The 19,620-nt window shown below is 42.5% G+C and overlaps 1 protein-coding gene across 11 annotated transcripts in view; it reads right to left on the reverse strand.

Moving 5' to 3' along the window:
- TRPM3 (transient receptor potential cation channel subfamily M member 3) overlaps positions 1-19,620 on the reverse strand; it is a 585,468-nt gene that overhangs the window by 11,139 nt on the left and 554,709 nt on the right. For all 11 annotated transcript variants that reach the window (XM_024252051.3, XM_024252058.3, XM_024252049.3 and 8 more), the window contains 3 exons: positions 12,986-13,136; positions 12,670-12,869; positions 9,362-9,494 (listed from right to left, as the gene is read on the reverse strand). In XM_024252051.3, the coding sequence (XP_024107819.3) occupies positions 9,362-9,494; positions 12,670-12,869; positions 12,986-13,136 (484 nt within the window). The remainder of the gene's footprint in view (positions 1-9,361; positions 9,495-12,669; positions 12,870-12,985; positions 13,137-19,620) is intronic.

Genomic DNA, 19,620 nt, shown 5'->3' on the forward strand with positions numbered 1-19,620 from the left:
CTTGTTCATTGAAGTCCAGAGGAGGATAGATCATGCATTTCTGTAGCACGAGATGTTTTGCTTAACATAGTTTAGGTATTGGGTCTCACTAGCTCTCTAGTGCTAGGAGAGTAATAAGAGGCAGGGTAGATTTATTTCTCCTTCTCCCTTTCTCTCTGGAGCCCAGTGTGTACAAGGTTGGTACTGACAGAGATGAAGTTGCTGTTTTGACCTAACTGTAGTCACTGGTCTGAGTGCTGTGAAGTATCTCCTTGCCATGGCCTGTGCTGTGGGGTCCTCTCTGTCCACATCCCACCCCTGACCTTCAGCCCCAGGATCCAACACTATAGAGAAAATTTGTAGGTGAGAGGCAGAGCTGATGCACCAAAAACACGTAACAGAAGAGTCAGGACCTAAAAAGCCATGTGTCCCTATAGCCCCAGCTACTCAAGAGGCTGAGGTGGAAGGATGGCTTGAGCCCTGGAGTTTGAGGGTGCAGTGAGCTATGACTGTGCCCCAGCACTACAGACAGCCTGGACAACATAGGGAGATCCTGCCTCCTGTTATTTAGTATTTATTTATTTTTTATTTTTTCCTGAGACAGGGTCTCACTCTGTCACCCAGGCTGGCATGCAGTGGCACGATCATAGTTCACTGTAGTCTTGACCTCCCGGGGCTCAGGCAATCCTCCACTGTAGCCTCCTGAGTAGCTGGAACCACAGGCATGCACCACAACACCCAGCGAATTTTTGTACTTTTTGTAGAGACAGGGTTTCGCCATGTTGCCTAGGCTGGTCTCAAACTCCTGATCTCAAGTGATCGATCACCTGCCTCAGCCTCCCAAAGTGCTGGGATTTTCACAGGCAGGAGCCACTGCACTCAGCATTGGTCCAGAATCAGAACCTGGTTGCCTGGACGTAGGCAGTAAACTGGACACAGAAAGTGAGTAGCCCAAGGAGATGAGAGGAAAGCAGAGAAGGTACAGGAGGAAGAGTCTCTTCAGGGAAATAGAAAAGGTACATGGTGAGAGCCCTAAGAGTGAAGAAGGATGGCTGCAGGGCATGGAACCAGGGGAGGGAGGCCTGTTGGAACAGGGCTAAGCAACTATTCTTGTCAAACCTTAACTCTCCTATGGGCTCTGAGATGGGCTGAAATGTAAGACTTGACTAAAACAATAATGGACTGTTTTCTCCATTTTCTCCCAGAATGCTGGGTGTGTTTAACAAACTAACCATTTAAATGTATGATCACTTAGGTCATGGACCTAACTGATAGGGGTTTAATATAGGGGCTATAAAAGAAATAAAAAGTCCTAGAGTCAAGGTTACCTATGTTTGTTTCTATAACTAGACTGGTTCCTTTAATCTTTTTTTTTTTTTTTTGAGATGAAGTTTCACTGTTGTTGCCCAGGCTGGAATGGAGTGGTGCGATCTTGGCTCACCCCAACCTCTGCCTCCTGGGTTCAAGCAATTCTCCTGCCTCAGTCTCCTGAGTAGCTGGGATTAAAGGCATGCATCACCATGCCCGGCTAATTTTGTATTTTTAGTAGAGATGGGGTTTCTCCATGTTGGTCAGGCTGGTCTTGAACTCCCGACCTCAGGTGATCCGCCTGCCTCAGCCTCCCAAAGTGCTGGGATTACAGGCATGAGCCACTGTACCTGGCCTTCCTTTAATCTTTAAAAAAAAATTTTGAGGCTGGGTACAGTGGCTCACACCTGTAATCCCAGGACTTTGGGAGGCCGAGGCAGATGGATCACTTGAGCCCAGGAGTTTCAGACCAGCCTGGGCAACATGAGGAGACATGGTTTCTACAAAAATAAAAAATTAGCTGGGTGTGCTGGTACATGCCTGTGGTCCCAGCTACTCGGGAGGCTGAGGTAGGAGGATCACTTGAGCCCAGGAGACTGAGGCTGTGGTGAGCCCAGATGGCGCCATTGTACTCCAGCCTGGGTGATATAGTGAGACCCTACCTCAAACAAAACAAAGTTCAATGTAAGTGGGCAGGTGTCACAGATATAAACAGGCCTGAGGTATATACCAAGAGTTTTGAGTCATGATTGTAGTCACTGAGAACTGAATCTGATCAAAGAATTTGTGGGATAAAAATGGAGATATATATGGATGATAAAAAATTTATGGATAATTTAAGGAGACAGACTCCTAAAGTGACTAAGAAAAAAAGAGGCACTGCAGAGAGGAAGAGATGCTATGAGAGGAACTCTTTATTGAAATTTCCCTCTTTCATGTCTCCAGACCTCGAATAGCTCATTTCTGAATAACTCAAGTGGTGATCAGAGCAGGGACACAATGGGGTGCTGGAAAGCTGTTGGGTGACCCATGAGAGAAGGCCCAATAGGTGGGTGCAAAACCCCAGTAAGATGATGACTAGCCTCTTCAGCCAGTGAGATGAGGAAAACAGCATTCAAAAGAAGATTCTGGTGGCACAGAACATTTTGGCTTCCACATGCAATTTCTTAAGAATTGTTATGCTATTTTATGGAACTTTATCTTCTTTTCTGATAACCTCAAAATGTGGTGAAAGGAAATGTGGTAAAATAACAGAGTATTGGCAGGCCATGCCTATTCTAAATTTCAGACATTCCCTGAGTGCTGGCAGTGGGGTGCATGTAGGATGAGGGCAAAAGCAATCCCGTATTGCATGAACTCAATCCTGTTGGAAAAGGGTAAACAGGTTTCAAATCAAAGGTAATGATGCAGAATAGCTAAAGCAAACTCTTGCTTATCCACAGGCTGATATCTAAGCTATGAATTATTAAATCCTTTGGGGTCACCTACCCTTCCCTTTGGGTTAATTATCCTTCTCATTAACTCTGGGGAGAAAAAGAGAAACAAGTTTAAACTTAACTCAGTTAATGGAGAGACCAAAGATCAGCTTTGGAAAAAGATATGGTGGGAGGTGGATGAAGCTCAGCTTTTTGGCTTACACTGATTTAAAAAAATATTACTTATGAATTTTATATATCCTAAGTCATTTCTCTCTGCCATTGGTATGAAAAATTATAAGTTGAACATACTATTTTTTCTGACTTTTTTTTTACTTAATTTTGTGGGTACATAGTAGGTGTATATATTTATGGAGTACATGAGATGTTTTGACACAGGCAAGCAATGTGAAATAAGCACATCATGGAGAATGAGGTAACTATCCCCTCAATCATTTATCCTTTGAGTTACAAACAATCCAATTACATTCTTTATTTAAAAATACACAATGAAGTTATTACTGACTATAGTCACCCTATTGTGCTATCAAACAGCAGATCTTATTCATTCTTTCTATTTTTTTTTGTACCCATTAACCATTCTCATCCCCTCTCCAATCCCTGACTACCCTTCCTAGCCTCTGGTAACCATCCTTCTACTCTTTATGTCTATGAGCTTAATTGATTTGATTTTTAGATCCCACAAATAAGTGAGAACATGTGATGTTTGTCTTTCTGTGTCTGGCTTTGAATATACTAGTAATAGCCATGTTTCTATCACTTTTTGGATCTAGGTAAAATGAAAAAGGGCAAAAAACTTACTGCCTTGGGAAAGAATACTAGATTAAAAGATGACACTAAGAATACTGCTAAATCCTTGCATTTGCTTAAATGTTGCCATCAAGGAGAAAATTCAAACCTCAAACTTCTGACAAGTGAAGCCTGGCAGGTGGGGTGACGGTGGATGATCTGGATGCTTTCATCAAGAGTCTGGGAATTAAATGCCTATGGGCAGGCAGATCAAGTGTGTAGGTAAAGCAGGCAGGATGTCAGACGATCGAGGCAGGGACTCACTCTGTGGCAGTGGAGAGCATGCCAAGTCCAAAGACATATTCAGAATGAGTTTTAACAATCACTGCAAGTCCAGCAAAACAGCCCTGTGTGGGCAGATGCCGCCCACAAGCCACCGTTTTTTGAAGTATGCTTTCAATGGGTTAAAGGAACCTGAAAAGAACTCCCTACTGTGATCACCAGAAAATGTAGGTAACCCTTAAAAACCAATGGGAAATAAAAAGAAATGCCAGGAAATTGGAGATAGAAAAAAACTTTTCCTGATATTTAAAATTCCTAGATTCTAGAAATTATGTAAATTTGACACAAATTCTGGGCAGCATTATAAAATGGCTCAGTAGTAGGCAATTAAACAGATGGTATTTTTTGATTGCTTAAAAAAGATAAGGTTAGTTAACAGGAGACTGCATGAGATCATTATTAATCTTGCCCCTTTTCTGATAATCAAGACCAATATATTGATATAGATGCACAATATCTGTGATGTACATTGTGGTTTTAGCCAGGAGATTGACATGCGGGGCCACCTGGAGAAATGTGAATACTTAGCTGGCTAATTAACCAAAGGAGAGATGGTAGAGCAATGAGCTGATATCATGAAAGACATTTTTTGGAGTCATGCAGTGGTCCTCTGACTTGGTTCACCTGATCTGTGCTTGTGAACATTTTGGGGAACTATGTGTAAGATACAGTAAGTGTGGTTATCAAACAAAAGATGGCCTAAAATGCATAGGGTGAAAAATTAATATACTAGATGAAAAAATCAGGATCCAAAATTACTTGAGGTGCTGAAATAATGAGCTAAAGGGGGAAAAGAAATTTTTATAGTAATGAACACTAAGTCTTGATTCTAGGTTAGAACAAACATTTCACAAGAAGAAGTTTGAGGATATTGAGTCAGTTCATGTAAAAAAGCCCTGGTTTAATTCATTGAAAGTGTACGCTGAACCAAAGATGTGACTTGGTTGCTAAGACTAGTAATATAATCTTATAGCACACCTAATGTGTAGGTCAAAAAATAATAATCATCACCATTTATTGAAAGCATAATACCTCATATATGCCTCTCAATAACTTTTAATACTGTATAGTTAGGTCTTAATACTCCATTTTATGAATGGGGACATAGGTTAAGAGGAGTTAAGTAAATTGCTCAAGAGGAGTTAAGTAAGTTGCTCAAGGTCACATAGCTAGTTATTGCAGAATTAGTATTAAAATTTTGTTATACTATATTATGCACATTATACTGTGTTCTTTCCGTTATACCATGGAGAGAACTCCTTGTCCTACTCTATATGTACTAGTCAAGTACATAGTAGGTGCTCAAAAAAAGTAAATGAATGGATAAAGGAATTAAATCTAGGCTCTAACAACACAGGAAATTGAGTTTAACTTAGGCACCACATTTAAAGGATGTTGACAATTTAAAATGCATACTGAGAAAGTGAGCAGGGTAGTAGATGATCTGCTGGAAAGCAGGATAAGCAATTAAATGATCTTGGGATATTTACTTTGGAAAAGACACAGCACAGTGGGGAGATGACAATGATCTTCACATATGCAAAATATTTCAGAGAGAAAATAATTTTAATTTTCTTTCTTTCTTTTTTTTTTTGAGACAGAGTCTCGCTCTGTCATCCAGGCTAGAGTGCAGTGGTGGGATCTCTGCTCACTGCAGCCTCCACCTCCCGGGTTCAAGCGATTTTCCTGCCTTAGCTCCCACAAGTAGCTGGGATTACAGGTGCCTGCCACCACGCCCGACTAATTTTTGTGTTTTCAGTAGAGATGGGGTTTCACTATGGTGGCCAGGCTGGTCTCGAACACCTGAACTCAGGTAATCTGCCCACCTCAGCCTCCCAAAGTGCTGGAGTTACAGGCGTGAACCACTGCACCCGGCCTTAATTTTCAGAGAGAAAAGTCTTTTCCTGTATTCATTCCTAAGACTGGTAGCATAGGCAGTTTCTTCTCTTTTCCAGGAGGTGTTCAAATCAAGGTTGGGTGTAACCAGAGAATGTATTCTTTCAAAGTAGAGTTCCTATATCCCCTCCTCCTATGCAGGCCTTGCTCATGCCAGTTGCTCAGAACATGTTTGTTAAGTCGACATTGATCAGGTGTGTGGAGGAAACAACTGCTTTGGGTACAAACAATCTGTACTCAGTGACTTCCAGAACATTTTCCAAATGTAAGATGTCAGGATTTTATATGCTCCACAGTGAATAATTCAGCACCATCCTCTCCCAAGTTTGGACTTACAGCAGTCCATTGGTTTTCATCAGTGGTTATTAAAGTATGGTTCCCAGACAAGCAGCATCAACATTAACATCAGTATCATCTGGAAACATTTTAGAAGTACAATTTTCAGGCCTTACTGCAGATCTAGTGAATCAGAAACTCTAGGGGTAGGAAGGAGGGTACCCAGCAACCTGTGTTGTAACAAGCCCTCCAGATGATTTTGAGACCTGTTAAAGATTGAGAACCCCTGGGTTGGATGTTTCTGGTCATCCCTGCTGGGATGCACACAAGAACTCAATGAGGCTGCATGTTTCCTGAGGACTGAGGCCTGCCTTGTGGATCCTTAGTGTGTGGCTTACTGCCTGGCAATGGTGAAAGCCTGGTATTCACATGTTGAAACAGAACTGAACTCATTAAAAGATAGTGAGCACAACATCTGATGAAACAGGCTTCAAGAATTGATTATCTTCAGCCAAGAGTCCACAACTCCTCATCGAAAAAAAAAAAAAAAAGCCAGTCACCAATGTTGCATAATAGATGAAAAGCTTGGTTATTTGAGTATAATTATCATTAGTTAGATATTGTCCCAAATAAAGCAGATGGCATTGGTTACTCTACTGGTGCATTATATTCTAGAACTGTATTGCTCTAGATGCATCAGGGTCATTGCTACATAAAAGGGAAAGACAAGGATTTTTCAGAATCAGGTTCCTATGAGGTGTTAATGATCTCCTGAATATTGTATTTAGCTCTTTACATACCACTGTGATGCAAAAGTGTGATTGAATAATGATCCATTTAAATGGATAATTATGGGGGTATCTTTGTATTTCTAAGAAGACTCACGCAAATACAATGTGTATAAATAACTTGTGTTTTAAGGGCAGTGGCAGGAGGAGGAGTATGAATCTCACGCTGTAAAGAAACTCCTTTCCTAAGTCTTTTAGTAGGACAAAAAGGCAGCTCTTAATGTTGTTGATTTCAAATCTCTGTTATTGGGGTTATCTAATGTGAATGTAAAATTATATAATATTCTACACACTGTATAGAATATACACAGCTAATTTAGGTAAATTTAACCATATATACCTTTCCAAATGTGTGTATATACATACATATACATATGTGTATATGTCTCTATCCCTTTCTCGCTCAATCAAATGTAAATAGAACAGGTGATTTCACCTGCCACTCCACTCAGAAAGGACATGTTCTAGAAGATGTTTGAGATTGGTAATATGGATCTACTCTTCCCTTGGTTAATCTCTGTTCCCTTGTGCATCCCATGGTGTTTCTGTTTTGCAAGTGCAATTTCAGTGTTGAGAGACATTATCTTTGATTCACTTACAAATGCAAAAAAAACCCCTAAAACAACAATGACAACAGCATTAAAATTCCAAAACCCACACAAACGGAAGCAGCAGAATGAAGCCTGGCTTAGGTTTGTTTCTCTGGCACCTGGGCTTGGTCTTGAGGTCATCTTGGTCTTTCAGGCCCCTGTTACTCCAGAAGGTCAGTCTAATGCCTAGGACACAGGGAAGGTGGGTATACATTCTGTCCTAGACTTCTGGGAGTTGCTCACTTTGGCCATCCTCTTTGAGGATGGAGCTCTGTAATCACCCAGAAAGGAACAGGGCCTTGGGGAAGGAGTATTCTTAAAGGGTTTGCAGGCATGGGGCCAGAGGCTCAAGTGGATGTACTATAGTTTCTTTTTGTTTCTTTTCAGAAAGAATTAGTGAAATGGTCACAATTTATTCACGTGCGCTGGTGCCTGCACCTCTTCGTTCTAGTTCCTCAGGGAGGCAAAGCCTTCCTTGCATCTTAACACTCTTTTTTTCCCTACCTCTCTTTCTCTCCAGGTCTATGGCTTTTCTGAATTTAAAAAGCATTTCAAAGGCCTGTAGACAAATGCTTTGTAAACATGTCTGAGCAATGGGTAATGTGTCCACATAGAACGATTTCCGGGGAACACATGGTTATATGTCCATTAATAAATAGCTTCCTCAAGGCCTCAGAATGAGAAATATCTTCAGACTTTTAGTTTCTTCTTCTGTTTGCCAGAAAATTGCTTTACATTATATCATCATAAAATGGTCTATTTTGCAGCAACAGATGTGTATAAAATCTGTGCATGGCTTTAAACTTTATTAGTATTGGCTGAGTACCGATGGATACTATCACTCAATGGCATATGTGTATATACCTGCTTACATAGACTGAATTCTTCAAAGAAATAAAGGGCCAGGGACAAAATATACCATTTAGGTAATTCCTACAGAGCCACTAGAGAAGTCTGAAGTGGATGAGCAGACAAAATGTCATTTCATAAAAACTGGAGGTGACTGCCTTGAATCTTAAAAGCCTGAGTCATTCTGACTAAAGTCGTCAATATGTTAGGCCTTTCTGCACTATTTCTAATTTGCTTCTGCCATCTTTATATTGCAAATGCTTAAAATTTAAAGTTACACCTATGTTTTGTAATATTCTGGGTGTCCTTTGGAACAGTGGTTCCCAAATGCTAGGTTCTGAATGTGCCAGCCTGGAATGAAGTTTCTATTAGTCTAAAGCAAAGTAAGAAAAATAAGAAAATGTAAGTGTATTTTCATAAAGCTAGGCTTACTATGTTTAAATAATTCTCTTTATTTGAAGATCTTGCGCACTCTCTCTCTCTCTCTCTCTGTCTTTTTAATACCCTGAGGTGTATCGTTCAGACTGAAGATTTTTCTTATAGCTCTGCTGGCTATATTATTTGGCCAATGAGATCTAAATGTATATAACCATTCAGTAGAAAAATCTGCTTTTATTTTTTTTTTTTGCTTTCATCTTGTTCTATAAAAAGGAAAAACAAAACAATCCTGGGGAAAAATCCTAATTATTATTTTAGCTAATTTACAACTCTGTTACTGTCATTTATTCAGAAGGTGTTGGGCACCCATATAAGGCAGGCACTAGGGCTGTTCAACTCCTCTGGAAAGGACATTCAATAGTCTACACAAAACATAAACTAATGGAGGGCCTAGAGTCAGGTTGAGTCTCATTTGGTTTTTGTCTGGATCAGAACTTCCCAATTTCTGATCTGAGCCAGCAACCTCAGGCCTGTTCTGTACTCAAAATTCTCTTCTGTCTGGGAGGACAGCTGCTACTGCCTGCTAGAGAAGTCTAGGATCTGTTAAGTCTGAAATTTTGATCTATAGATACTTTGGGCAATGTTCTGTTCTCTCATAAGCTCCATGATTTCTCAGACAATGAACACAAACACAAAAGATCTCTGTTTTGTGACCGTGTGAATAAATTCGATGGATAAAGCATGCCTTGGCACAACACATCTGTGGGAGGCATGTGTCCACAGAACACACCTTTCTGAAGTCACCCGTATCCTCTCATCATTAGACGAGTTGAACCGATCATCCTTTTCTCTGAAGTATTCTTCTATGCATTGCTCTTCAAAGTCATGTACTTTCTTGAGCTCATCATCGGTTATGAAGAGTTCTGTGGGGAAAAAAAAAAAAAAAAGTAAGCCTTGAGGGAGAGAAGTAAAAGCGATGGCATCTGATTTGTGGGCCTAGTGACATTCCCAGTATAAATCTAGGTGGGAAAAGGGGCCTAGATTCCTTGCTAAGTCTCAAATGAAATCCAAATCCAATTAGGCAACTTGCATCTCTGTCTTCTTTCTGAACATGAAATTTATTACGGGTCTCTGAAGTTCACCTGAGCATATCTGGTTTACTGCAGGAGCTGGGTAGAATTAGGCAAGTTGTGAGGCCAGGGAAAAAGCTAAATCAAGGAAAGGGAAGCTATTCAGAGCATAGAGTATCTTAAAAGCTCAAAAACTTCTGGGCTGGGGGGTGTGGCAGAGAGACACTGTTGATTGGCCTTACTAAAAGCCCTTTTGCAACCTCATTCTCCTTTTTCCCTTTCCTGCTACTGAGCTTAGAAACCCAACACAAACATTTCCAGTTTCCCTTGAAGCTAGCAGCAATCACGAGGACCCAGTTTGGGCCAAGAAACAAAAGAAGTCTGCTGCAGGGAGGAGTGGTGTTTTGGGAAGAGATTTTACTTTCCTGATAAAATATAGACATGTGGTTGCTTCTTTCTACAGTTTTTCACCTTCTCCTCTTTTTCCTGCCTGGAACATGAATGTGATGACTGGAGGTGAGGCATCTATTTTGTGGCCATGAAACAAGAAAGCACAAAAGGAATAGCTGAGCCTAAAAAATAGAAGGAATCTGGATCTTTGACTTCAATGAGCCATTGTTGAGCTCTGGGCTCTTCATTTTTTGTTAAGAGAAAAATAAAGCCTTATTTATTTGTGTTATTGTTAGCCTGGTTTCTGTTAATAGAAGGTAAATGGATTCATAACTGATATAGCAGTAGAAAGAGCCCAGTGGAAAATTGAAACTTTAAGTGGTTTATGAATCAGGGTTATGGGGAGAGAACTGCTTTGCCAATTCTTAAATGGGACAAGTCAGTCTTCTAATCCCATGCCCTCAAGATGTGATAGGGATTGTCCCAAATATTTGGAGCCCTGGATTTTGGACCCTCAGGGATTTAGTTTGCTGAGGTGGTTCTTGCTTGCTTTGAGACATTAGCCTGAATTTGCCTGGAGCATGGAAAGTACGAATGTAAAAGCAGGTGAGAGAAAAGGAAATACCAGAAATCAGACTGCTCTTGTCAAATATGAGAGGCTTCCTGAGGTGAGGAAGACCTGTATCACAGGGGACACTTGAGATTCACTCATGAAATTACACACAGCATTAGTCTGGAGGGAGGCGAATGAAAAGAGGCAGTTTAGAGAGGCCCTCAAAGCACAGACGATTGCTATTGCTGCTATGCTATTGCTATATTTGAGACTCAAAGGAGTATATTTAACACTTATTCTGCTGGCACTTCATTTAACTTCTTTGGCTATATGTAATGACTTTTTAACAAAAATAAAATACTATTTTTTAAAACTTCATTAACCCGTCAAATTTTAACAATAAAAATTAGACTTTACATTTCAGAGTGTTTTGTCTGAGCCTCTGCCAGAACTTGGCAGTGCCCTGGGTTCTTTTAATTAAGGCTACAGATGGATAGTGAAAAGTTCAGTTTCCCCGACTGATTCATACAATGCAGGGCCCTTGTCTCTGACCTTCACCCTTTTCCACCCAGCCACAGCACTAAAATCTTTCTTCTCTGAGAAAGCGGACATGGCTGTTCCTCCCTTCTGAGCATCCAGTGACCTGGCAATGCTTTCGTTGCTACCATTGGTGATAACAAGAAGAAAACCCTGAACAGCAGCTGCATGGAGCTGGCTCCCATCTAGCCCAGTGTCTGGCTTGTTCAGGTTCTCTGGCCTTCTGTGAGGGGGTGGGCACTGGAAAGGAAATGGATCTCTGGACTGTCCTACTTCCTGCATTGTATTTACAAACACCCCCTTCCTAAGCTCTCTGGATAAGTGAGGTTCCTCTTCTACCGCAAATGATTCATGCTTTATTGTAAATTATTTTGGGACTCTGAGCTAGCTCTCAGCATGTTATCCACTGCAGGCTATCATTCATTAGAGCATCCTGCTGCCCCTGATTTTGTATCCCATGCTCCTCCACATTGGCTAGAGTTCCTGAGTCGAGAAGCTTAGGGTTTATTTCATAGGTCATCCACCCCGACCCCTCCAACTTTTCTCTTTGCTTAAATTTGTGTTTCTGATGGAAACACTGAATTCTGGAATTCCCAGGTCTCTCTAATTTAAATGTCTAAAAAGAAGTTGGGCATTGCAAGGTCAGGGAGGGTGTTAAGAGCTTCAGATTTAGAGAAGCTGTTGACCAAATTGTTTTGGTCTCAAACCTTAGATATACTGGTGACCACACAGAGAGAGGTAGACTCCTGGGTTATAATCCCAGAGGCTCTTATTCAGTAGATTTGATGTAGGTGGCCTGTTTGACACACTTTGAGAAACCGTAGGAGCTTGCTGGTATGGGACTGGATTCCCAGTGGTTCTTAATGGAGCGTGGTACCCAAAGGGTATTTAGGAATCTGTGGGAGTCACTAGTATTTAATGTGTGGAGGCTGTATATGCCAGACCTCCTGCAGTGTGTGGCACAATCCTACACAACAAGGAATTGTTCCACCTCAATACTAATAGAACCACCTTTTAGAAACACTGGGCTGGAAGGTGGATGGTGAAGGGTCTTCTGTTTTGTCCTCCGAGTAACAGAAAGCAGGGCTGGTCTTCTCATGAGGCAATCTAGGCACAACCCCTAAGGTTTAGGAAAATGTTTAAGATCAGAAAAAATTATAGGTCCAGAAATTATTGCTTAAATTATATATAATGTAGCCTTGGGTGGCATATTAATACCATTGATGTATTTTGGGTTGAGATCTCTGGAAAGCAAGAAACTTAGAACTTATGAAGTTTCTAAAATAGCCCTGCTGGAGACTGATTGTATCTCTCTAAGAAAGATATGAGGCTAAGAGTGCTCAATTTCAGCCTCTACCATCTTCTTTCTGACATTATTTCTCATTCAAGTCAACTCCCTCATCCCCCAATGCTCTCCAAGCCTTCAGAGCTGTCTGTAGCCTGCAAGAGGCAGGAGGAACTAGGTGGGCACGCGATTCTGCATGATTGCCTATAGGAAGCGGTAGGGATTTCTGATTTGTGGCGGCTGGGCTGTCGCTTGAAGCTTACTCAGGCCGTAGTCCCTTTCATCTGGGTCGCTCTCGTGTTTCCTCCATCGGCAGCACAGGTGCTGGAATATCATGGTCATGTGGCTGAAGATGATCAGTGGCGGGGGCAGAACCGGCCTTTCATGGAAAGTCATGATGAGCTGATACCTCTGAAACTTCCACACTTGGTTGGATATCGATTTTACTTCAAAAAATGTATTGCTAAAATAGAGACCAAAGAGAATCAAGTGAGAAAAACCCGCTGTTTTCTGAAGCATCGACTCCCCTTCACCCCTGCTGTCCTCATCCATCCCAAGTGCTCTGAAGGACCCACTTACTTAAAGACAGCAATGAGGAGGTTGACCAGCAAGATGTTTGCCACTAAGAGGTAGCAGGCCATGATGGCCGGCACGATCCAAGCTCCTGTCTTGCAGGGAGGCAGCTGGATTATTTTACCATCCTCTCGGGTCTCATTCTGTCCACAGGGAGCTGGAGGGAGCAACACACACAAGAAATGAGAAACTGGCTATTTGAGTTAGAAAAAAAAAAAAAAGATGGATTTGTATGAGGGTTTTAGATGGAAGAAATATATAGCCATCTCAAACAGAAAAAAGTTCCAAACAGCCAAAATTGAAAAATGAGAGCTTCATGAATATCTCGAGGGGCTGCTACTTTGGCAGTGGGGGGCCTTGGTTCCACAGTCTCCCCAAGTTATCACCTGACCAGAAGAGGGGGGTGGAGCTATCTGCTTGCTCACCCTGCCGCTAGGCCCCTACACTGGGTGAGGGGCACTTGGTGCTCCTTCTGAAGCCTGGTGAGAACTTTTCTTGGGTGTGCCCAGGGAGAAGAGAGTCCCACCACTGGCAAGTTACTTTCAAAATGTGCAGTAGAGGCTGTCCGCCCGACAGCTGTAAGAGCAGCAGCATCTCAGGACTGTTGATCGGGAATTAACACCAGGGCAGCTGTTAATTGCTGCAAGAAACAACCTGGGAGCTCCAGCTAACGATTTGCTGTCTCAGTACAGAAGGAACAACACAGGGCAGTGCCTTGGGAAGTATTTAGAGGGCTTGTCGCTCTCTGCTCCTGATGGATGGGATTTCATTAGGAGGGCAATGAGGGGTGATGGGCTGCGATCATGGAGCTCACAGCCACACCTGTTCTTCCAGCAGCATTTCCATTCCAAAAGTGTGCTTTTCAGGGCACAGGAAATAAAACCTAACTGCAGTGGATAAATGGGCAAATGGGGGAAAAAAAAGCCTGGAGGTGGGGGTGAGGAGGAAGGTGATATGTGGGATTGGCTGTGTGTGAGTAATGTGCTAATGAGGCCTGCTTGGAATTTCCGGGTAAATGCAAGAAAGAAAAAAAATCCCTGACAAAGCTTCTTAGTGCTGCACAGACAATGTGGCTCAGGAAGCCAGATGATGCCGTGAGGTGCCAGGCATGGGTGAGGTAGCCCTCCTCTCCAGCCCCCATAATGGCTTTAGAACAAAGCTCTTTGCATCTACCTGTAAAAGGCGGTTGGGGGGAGTGGGAGGAGCACCAAGAGGTCTCAGCAATTGCCACAGGCTGCTTTGATGATCGGCCAGGAAGATTTGAAAAGTTGACCCAGAATCTACTCGGCTGGAGTACTTGGCAAGAGGCGTCCATTCCTCTCTCCAGAGTTTCCGTTGCTAGGCTGCACATTCTACAGTGATTCTCAACCCTGGCTGCCCTGGGGATCACCTGGGGAGCTCTAAAAAATACCAATGCCCAGCTTGGCTCCAGACAATTGAATCAGAATCCCTGAGGGTGTCCCAGGCATCAGCATTTCTTTGAAAACTTTCTAGGTAATTCTCAATTGCCATGAAAGTTGAGTCCACTGAGCTAGAATTAGGCTGGAAAAATTATGTAATTTTTGACATGCTCTGAGGCCCAAAATGCATCTTCTCAGCCTATGAGGATTTTAATAACATTAGGACACCAAGACCTGGTTTTTATGGCCAAGAAAAGAGGACCAAAGTGCTTCCTTTAGTTCTGCCTGCCAAGATGATTGGATGCAGAATCAGGCATTTTTGAGGAGCAAGAATCTTTTTTTTATTATTGCAGTTGTGGCACTAAACACCCAAGACGGCCCTGTAAGAGGTCCTGATCATTTCCACCCTTAGAAGGAAAACGCAGCAACGAAGCCCCCTGGCTTCAGCATGAAGTCAAACTCTGAGAGTGCCTGGCCCTGGGCCATGTCTTGCCACCTCCCACCTCTCACTCTGAGCACAAACTGGACTGAGTTTCCTGCAGTTCCTAGAAATGCCATGCGCTCTCTTACTTCCTGATCTTGAGCCATGCTGCTGCTTAGCTTCTAAAAGACCCCTCTGCTACCTTGCTCCCATTCCCATGCTTCACCTGGGTGAATCCTGCTCTTTAGTGCTCACTTGGCTTTCCAAAGCCCACCCAGCTCCCTTGCTGCCCCATCCAGCAAGGACTTGGGTAGGTATCTTCCTTACAATCCCAGAGCACCCTCTGCCTGCCCTTTTGGGGGTCTCTCACACTGTATCACCATTGCCAGTTTACTCGTCTGTATTCCACACAAGATTCCTGGTGGAAGGTTGCTCCTCAAGATTTCCCATCATCTGGCTCAGTGCATACACATAGCACATCCACATGCACCTGTACAGGATGAATGTTGCATAAATACAGGAGACCATGGGGACACAATCTTCTTGTTGTACACTAATAGACATTTCCCACACCTCCGCAGCCCTACTTGTGATGCATAGTCCTAGCTCTGAGGGGTCATTAGCTCCTTTCTTAGGTTCTTTCCAGAAAGCCTGCCCTCAGCTTGGCAAGGAATCTTCTTACACTCAACCAGACTTCAGCATCTCTGCTACCCACTTGGCCACAGGCCTCATGGAACCATTGCTTTGTTTTTCTCTCCTCTGTGAAGCTTCTCGCACCTACTCTACCCACTCCCTCCCAGCCTAACAGTCTGGTAGGCTGGTCACTCCTCTATTCTGCCCTTTCCTCTGGCTCCTGCTCAGATCTCTGTGTAGACGCCAACAAAGAGCAAAAATAACTGCTTGGGGTTAAGTTAGAGAACTTACATGATTTTTACAAATGTGTTCCCTGATCTCCATTTCTTGACTATTCTGAGAGAATACAAAATAAACTTGTGAGAGGCAGAGCTCATTTATCTTGCTCTTTTTGACCCTATATTGAGGGATGGCCATGAAGATACTTCCTCCACTTGGGCCCTGTGCCCAGCTGAGAGAGGAAACAAGGAACAGTAGGTGCTTGCTTGTTTCAAGTGGTCCATGTGCATTTCCATGGACTTTCAGAAAGTGCCATCAACATATTTCCAGGTCTCTGCTGAGTTCCTCTGCTTGGTTCCTCAAAGGCCCTCACTAATTAAAATATTGGACCAGCTTAATATCTTTTTTTTTTTTAACATTATGTACCTTCCTGAGAAACTTAATATCTTTATTGAAGATTTGATTTGATGTCAACAAATCAAATCTTGGATTTGATTTGTTTGGCGCCAGGAGCCTCCTGCCAATCTTTTGGGTATTAATTTATTCCAGCCTCCCCCACCTTTTACTCATCCTGCTTTAACAGAGGTAGTATTAATTTAGTGGTTAGGAACATGTATTATGTTCAAACCCCGACTCTGGCTGAGTGCAGTGGCTCATGCCTGTAATCCCGGCACTTTGGGAGGCCAAGGTGGGTGGATCACCTGAGGTCAGGAGTTCGAGACCAGCCTGGTCAACATGGCAAAACCCTGTCTCTATTAAAAATACAAAAATTAGTCAGGCATGGTGGCGCACACCTGTAGTCACAGCTACTTGGGAGGCCGAGGCAGGAGAATTGCTTGAACCTGGAACGCGGAGGCTGCAGTGAGCTGAGATCGTGTCACTGGACTCCAGCCTGGGTGACACAGCAAGACCCTGTCTCAAAAACAAACCCCTCCCCCAAACCCTGACTCTGCCATTTTCAAATGATCTGACTTTAGCTTTGTCCATAAACTTTAGCTTCTTCATCTGTAAAATGGGAGTAATAATGGTATATTACTGTCAAGTAATGTACTGTCAAGATCATTACACAAGATAATACATGCAAAGTATGTAGTTCAGTATCTAGCACATAGCACTCAATGAACATTAGCTGATGTCATGATTGGTATTTTTATTTCTGTAATTGATAGACTTTGAGCTTCTCAGGAACTGTTTTATTCCTCTTTGTTTTGCAATCACTAAGAATAGCGCTTACTCTACAAACGTATTCAGTGGTTATAATATGCTGAATACAGGGTATATTGGGAATTAGAGAGATGCTTCCTGTTCTTAAAGAACTTGCAATTTGGTAGAGACATAGAAAGGGTACAAAACATTGCATTATTGTGTGATATGAGTTTGGATGGGGTTTCTGAGGAAGCACTCACATTTGAACTGTGATAGTCCCTCTAGATTGGCCATACAGAGCAGTCTGGTAGTCAGGACCAGCCTGAGGAACATCATCTAGGTTCTACAGCAGTAAGGGCAATATACATGAATTAGATGATCCTTGTTACCATGATGATGATGGTAAAAATGAATAGTTAAGAAACAGCCTTCATTTGGTAATATCAGCAAAGAAACAGCATTATATGCAGCAGTTAATGCAAAATGTTCTATAATGGTTTCTAATGATGTCCTTGTTCTGGGTAGTTACCATCCTAGAAAGTGCTATGACTCAAACTTACAGATGTCTACCACTGATGAAGATGAACTGGTGCCTTAAAGCCCTGATAAGCAGCAGATTCCAGGATGGGGAATAAATTATCTGGATTGTCATATGGCACCAACCAGTATCTGGAGATTTATGTTCCCAGGGAAATGACCTCGGGACATGCACCCAAGACGGCACATGGGTGGATGTTTAGGGAATGTAGGCTGGTGACTTCCCCTGGGCCTCCTCCTTCCCTGCTTTTGGGACCTGACATTTGGGTGGCTTTTCTCTCAGTCGTTTTGCAAGAGGCAAATGCATGGTCTGTACCACCGCCATACCAAGTGGCATGTTGTCACCTCCTTCTTTCATGGTGACAGTCAGTACAGAGTCCCTCTAGTGGATATTGACTGGTTCCACCTGCGCAGTGTATATTTCCCCATCCTAGTTTCCTTTTGTGGAACCACCCCTTGTCCACTCTCAGTCCATGAAGTATGGGTGAAATGAACTTCAATGCCAAATCTAGGAGAAGGTTAATCAGTGTGTTTTATTCCCTGATTGCAGTGATCGGTTCAGGAATGGACATGTGACCCACACCTGATCAATCAGCTCAATAAGCATCAGCCTTGGAACTTTTGCTGAAACTAGTATAAAAGAGAAGTTCTCTTTTCACAGTACAATGTAAGGCTACCAAGTAGAGAAGGCCTGCCCAAGAGTGACTCTATCACAGAGAACAGAAACTGATTCCTGGCTCAGCCATGCCTAAAACCAGCCTTCTATAGTCATATAAACCATGAGATTCTTTCTTTTTCTTAAGTCAATTTCAATTGGGTTTCTGTTACTTGTAATTAGTCTTGACTGATACAATTACCCCCACCTCTAGCCCTTGTCCACAAGCCAGTAATAAGAGATGTTCATATTTTGGGCACCTCATTCCTGAGAGACTGCATTTGGAGTCTTGGAATGGCATGGAAAGATTGGAAGGAGCAATGTGGGATGTAAAACCTGATCTGATACCAAGGTTGAATTATTGCCAGGAGCCAGAGGCCATGCTGCTCCCCTTCTTCCCCAAAGTATAAAATAAGGGGCCTATACTGATAAAGCTCAAATTTTGTCCAACTGGGATCTTTGACTCAGAAACTAATGACACAGATTAGTCCTATTATCAAACCTGTAGGATTAATGCAGCTGGGAAACTTTGGCCAAGCACCTGGCCGAAGTTAAAGTGAAGAAAACTTATTCTAGAAGCTGGTCATAGCTTAAGATTAAGTCGTAGGGCCTCAAAGTCACGTGCAGGTACAGAATGGGAAGGCTACATCTATGCAGCAGTGGCAAATTAGAAGGGATCAAACATTTGGAGATTCAGATTCTCTATGGTTTACTTATGGGGGTCACATTGACACATCACATGGCAGAAGCCTGGAAATGCTATTTCTGTTAACTATGCATTAATAAGTAGAAATAGATGATTGGGCTCTGGAACAAATTAACAGGTTGTTCAGGTAGAATTCTGCCAGAGTACATGGATGATAGTAAGAAAGCCCTCCCTATAGATGTTGTGGGGGTTTTGGAGCACAGCCTTCCAATGGTTGCAATGTTTTTCATACATAAACTTTTATAATAACAAGTCAATGACATCCCTTGCTGGAATATAAGCCTCACAGGGCAAGATTTTTGTCTCTTTTGTTCACTAAACAGCCTCTAGAACACTACCTGGCACGTAGTAGGTGCTCAATAAACATTTGCTAAATGCCTGCAGACATGGATGTCACACACTGCACATGTGACCTGCAATGTCAGGCATTTCTGTGAGTTACAGCTCCTCTATTTCACTGGGTGTCTATTTTCCTGTCTATGTCAAGACCTCATCAAGTGTCATCATGACCTGTCAATATAGGGTAGCTGCTGTGAGAGCAAAAAACTGACAGAGGGAAAAAATAGATTTTTTTGGTTTTTGGTTTTTGGTAATTGCCAAGGTTAAAGCGATAGGTCTGGTCTTTGACAAAAGCTATAGAAAATCTCCCTCTAGATGCTGTTGTGTAAATCTCCATGGCAAACCATCAATACCCCATCTTGCATCCATGACAGACGTTGCCAGTTAATCTTGATGTTTTTTCCCTCTGAGCCAAGATGTGACCTTGGAAACCTTCTCAAGACAAAACTCCTGAAAGCACACCAACCAACTGAAATTGACGCAAGAGAAGGGACCTTTCTCTCAGTCCCGGTAGAAATGGGAATGTGAAAGATCAGTGATGTTCTTTTCAGGATCCTCCTCAAGCCCACATGGCCTGGCCAGTAC

Source organism: Pongo abelii, chromosome 13 (genome assembly GCF_028885655.2).
Source record: "Pongo abelii isolate AG06213 chromosome 13, NHGRI_mPonAbe1-v2.0_pri, whole genome shotgun sequence".
In the NCBI taxonomy this organism is placed as follows: domain Eukaryota; kingdom Metazoa; phylum Chordata; class Mammalia; order Primates; family Hominidae; genus Pongo; species Pongo abelii.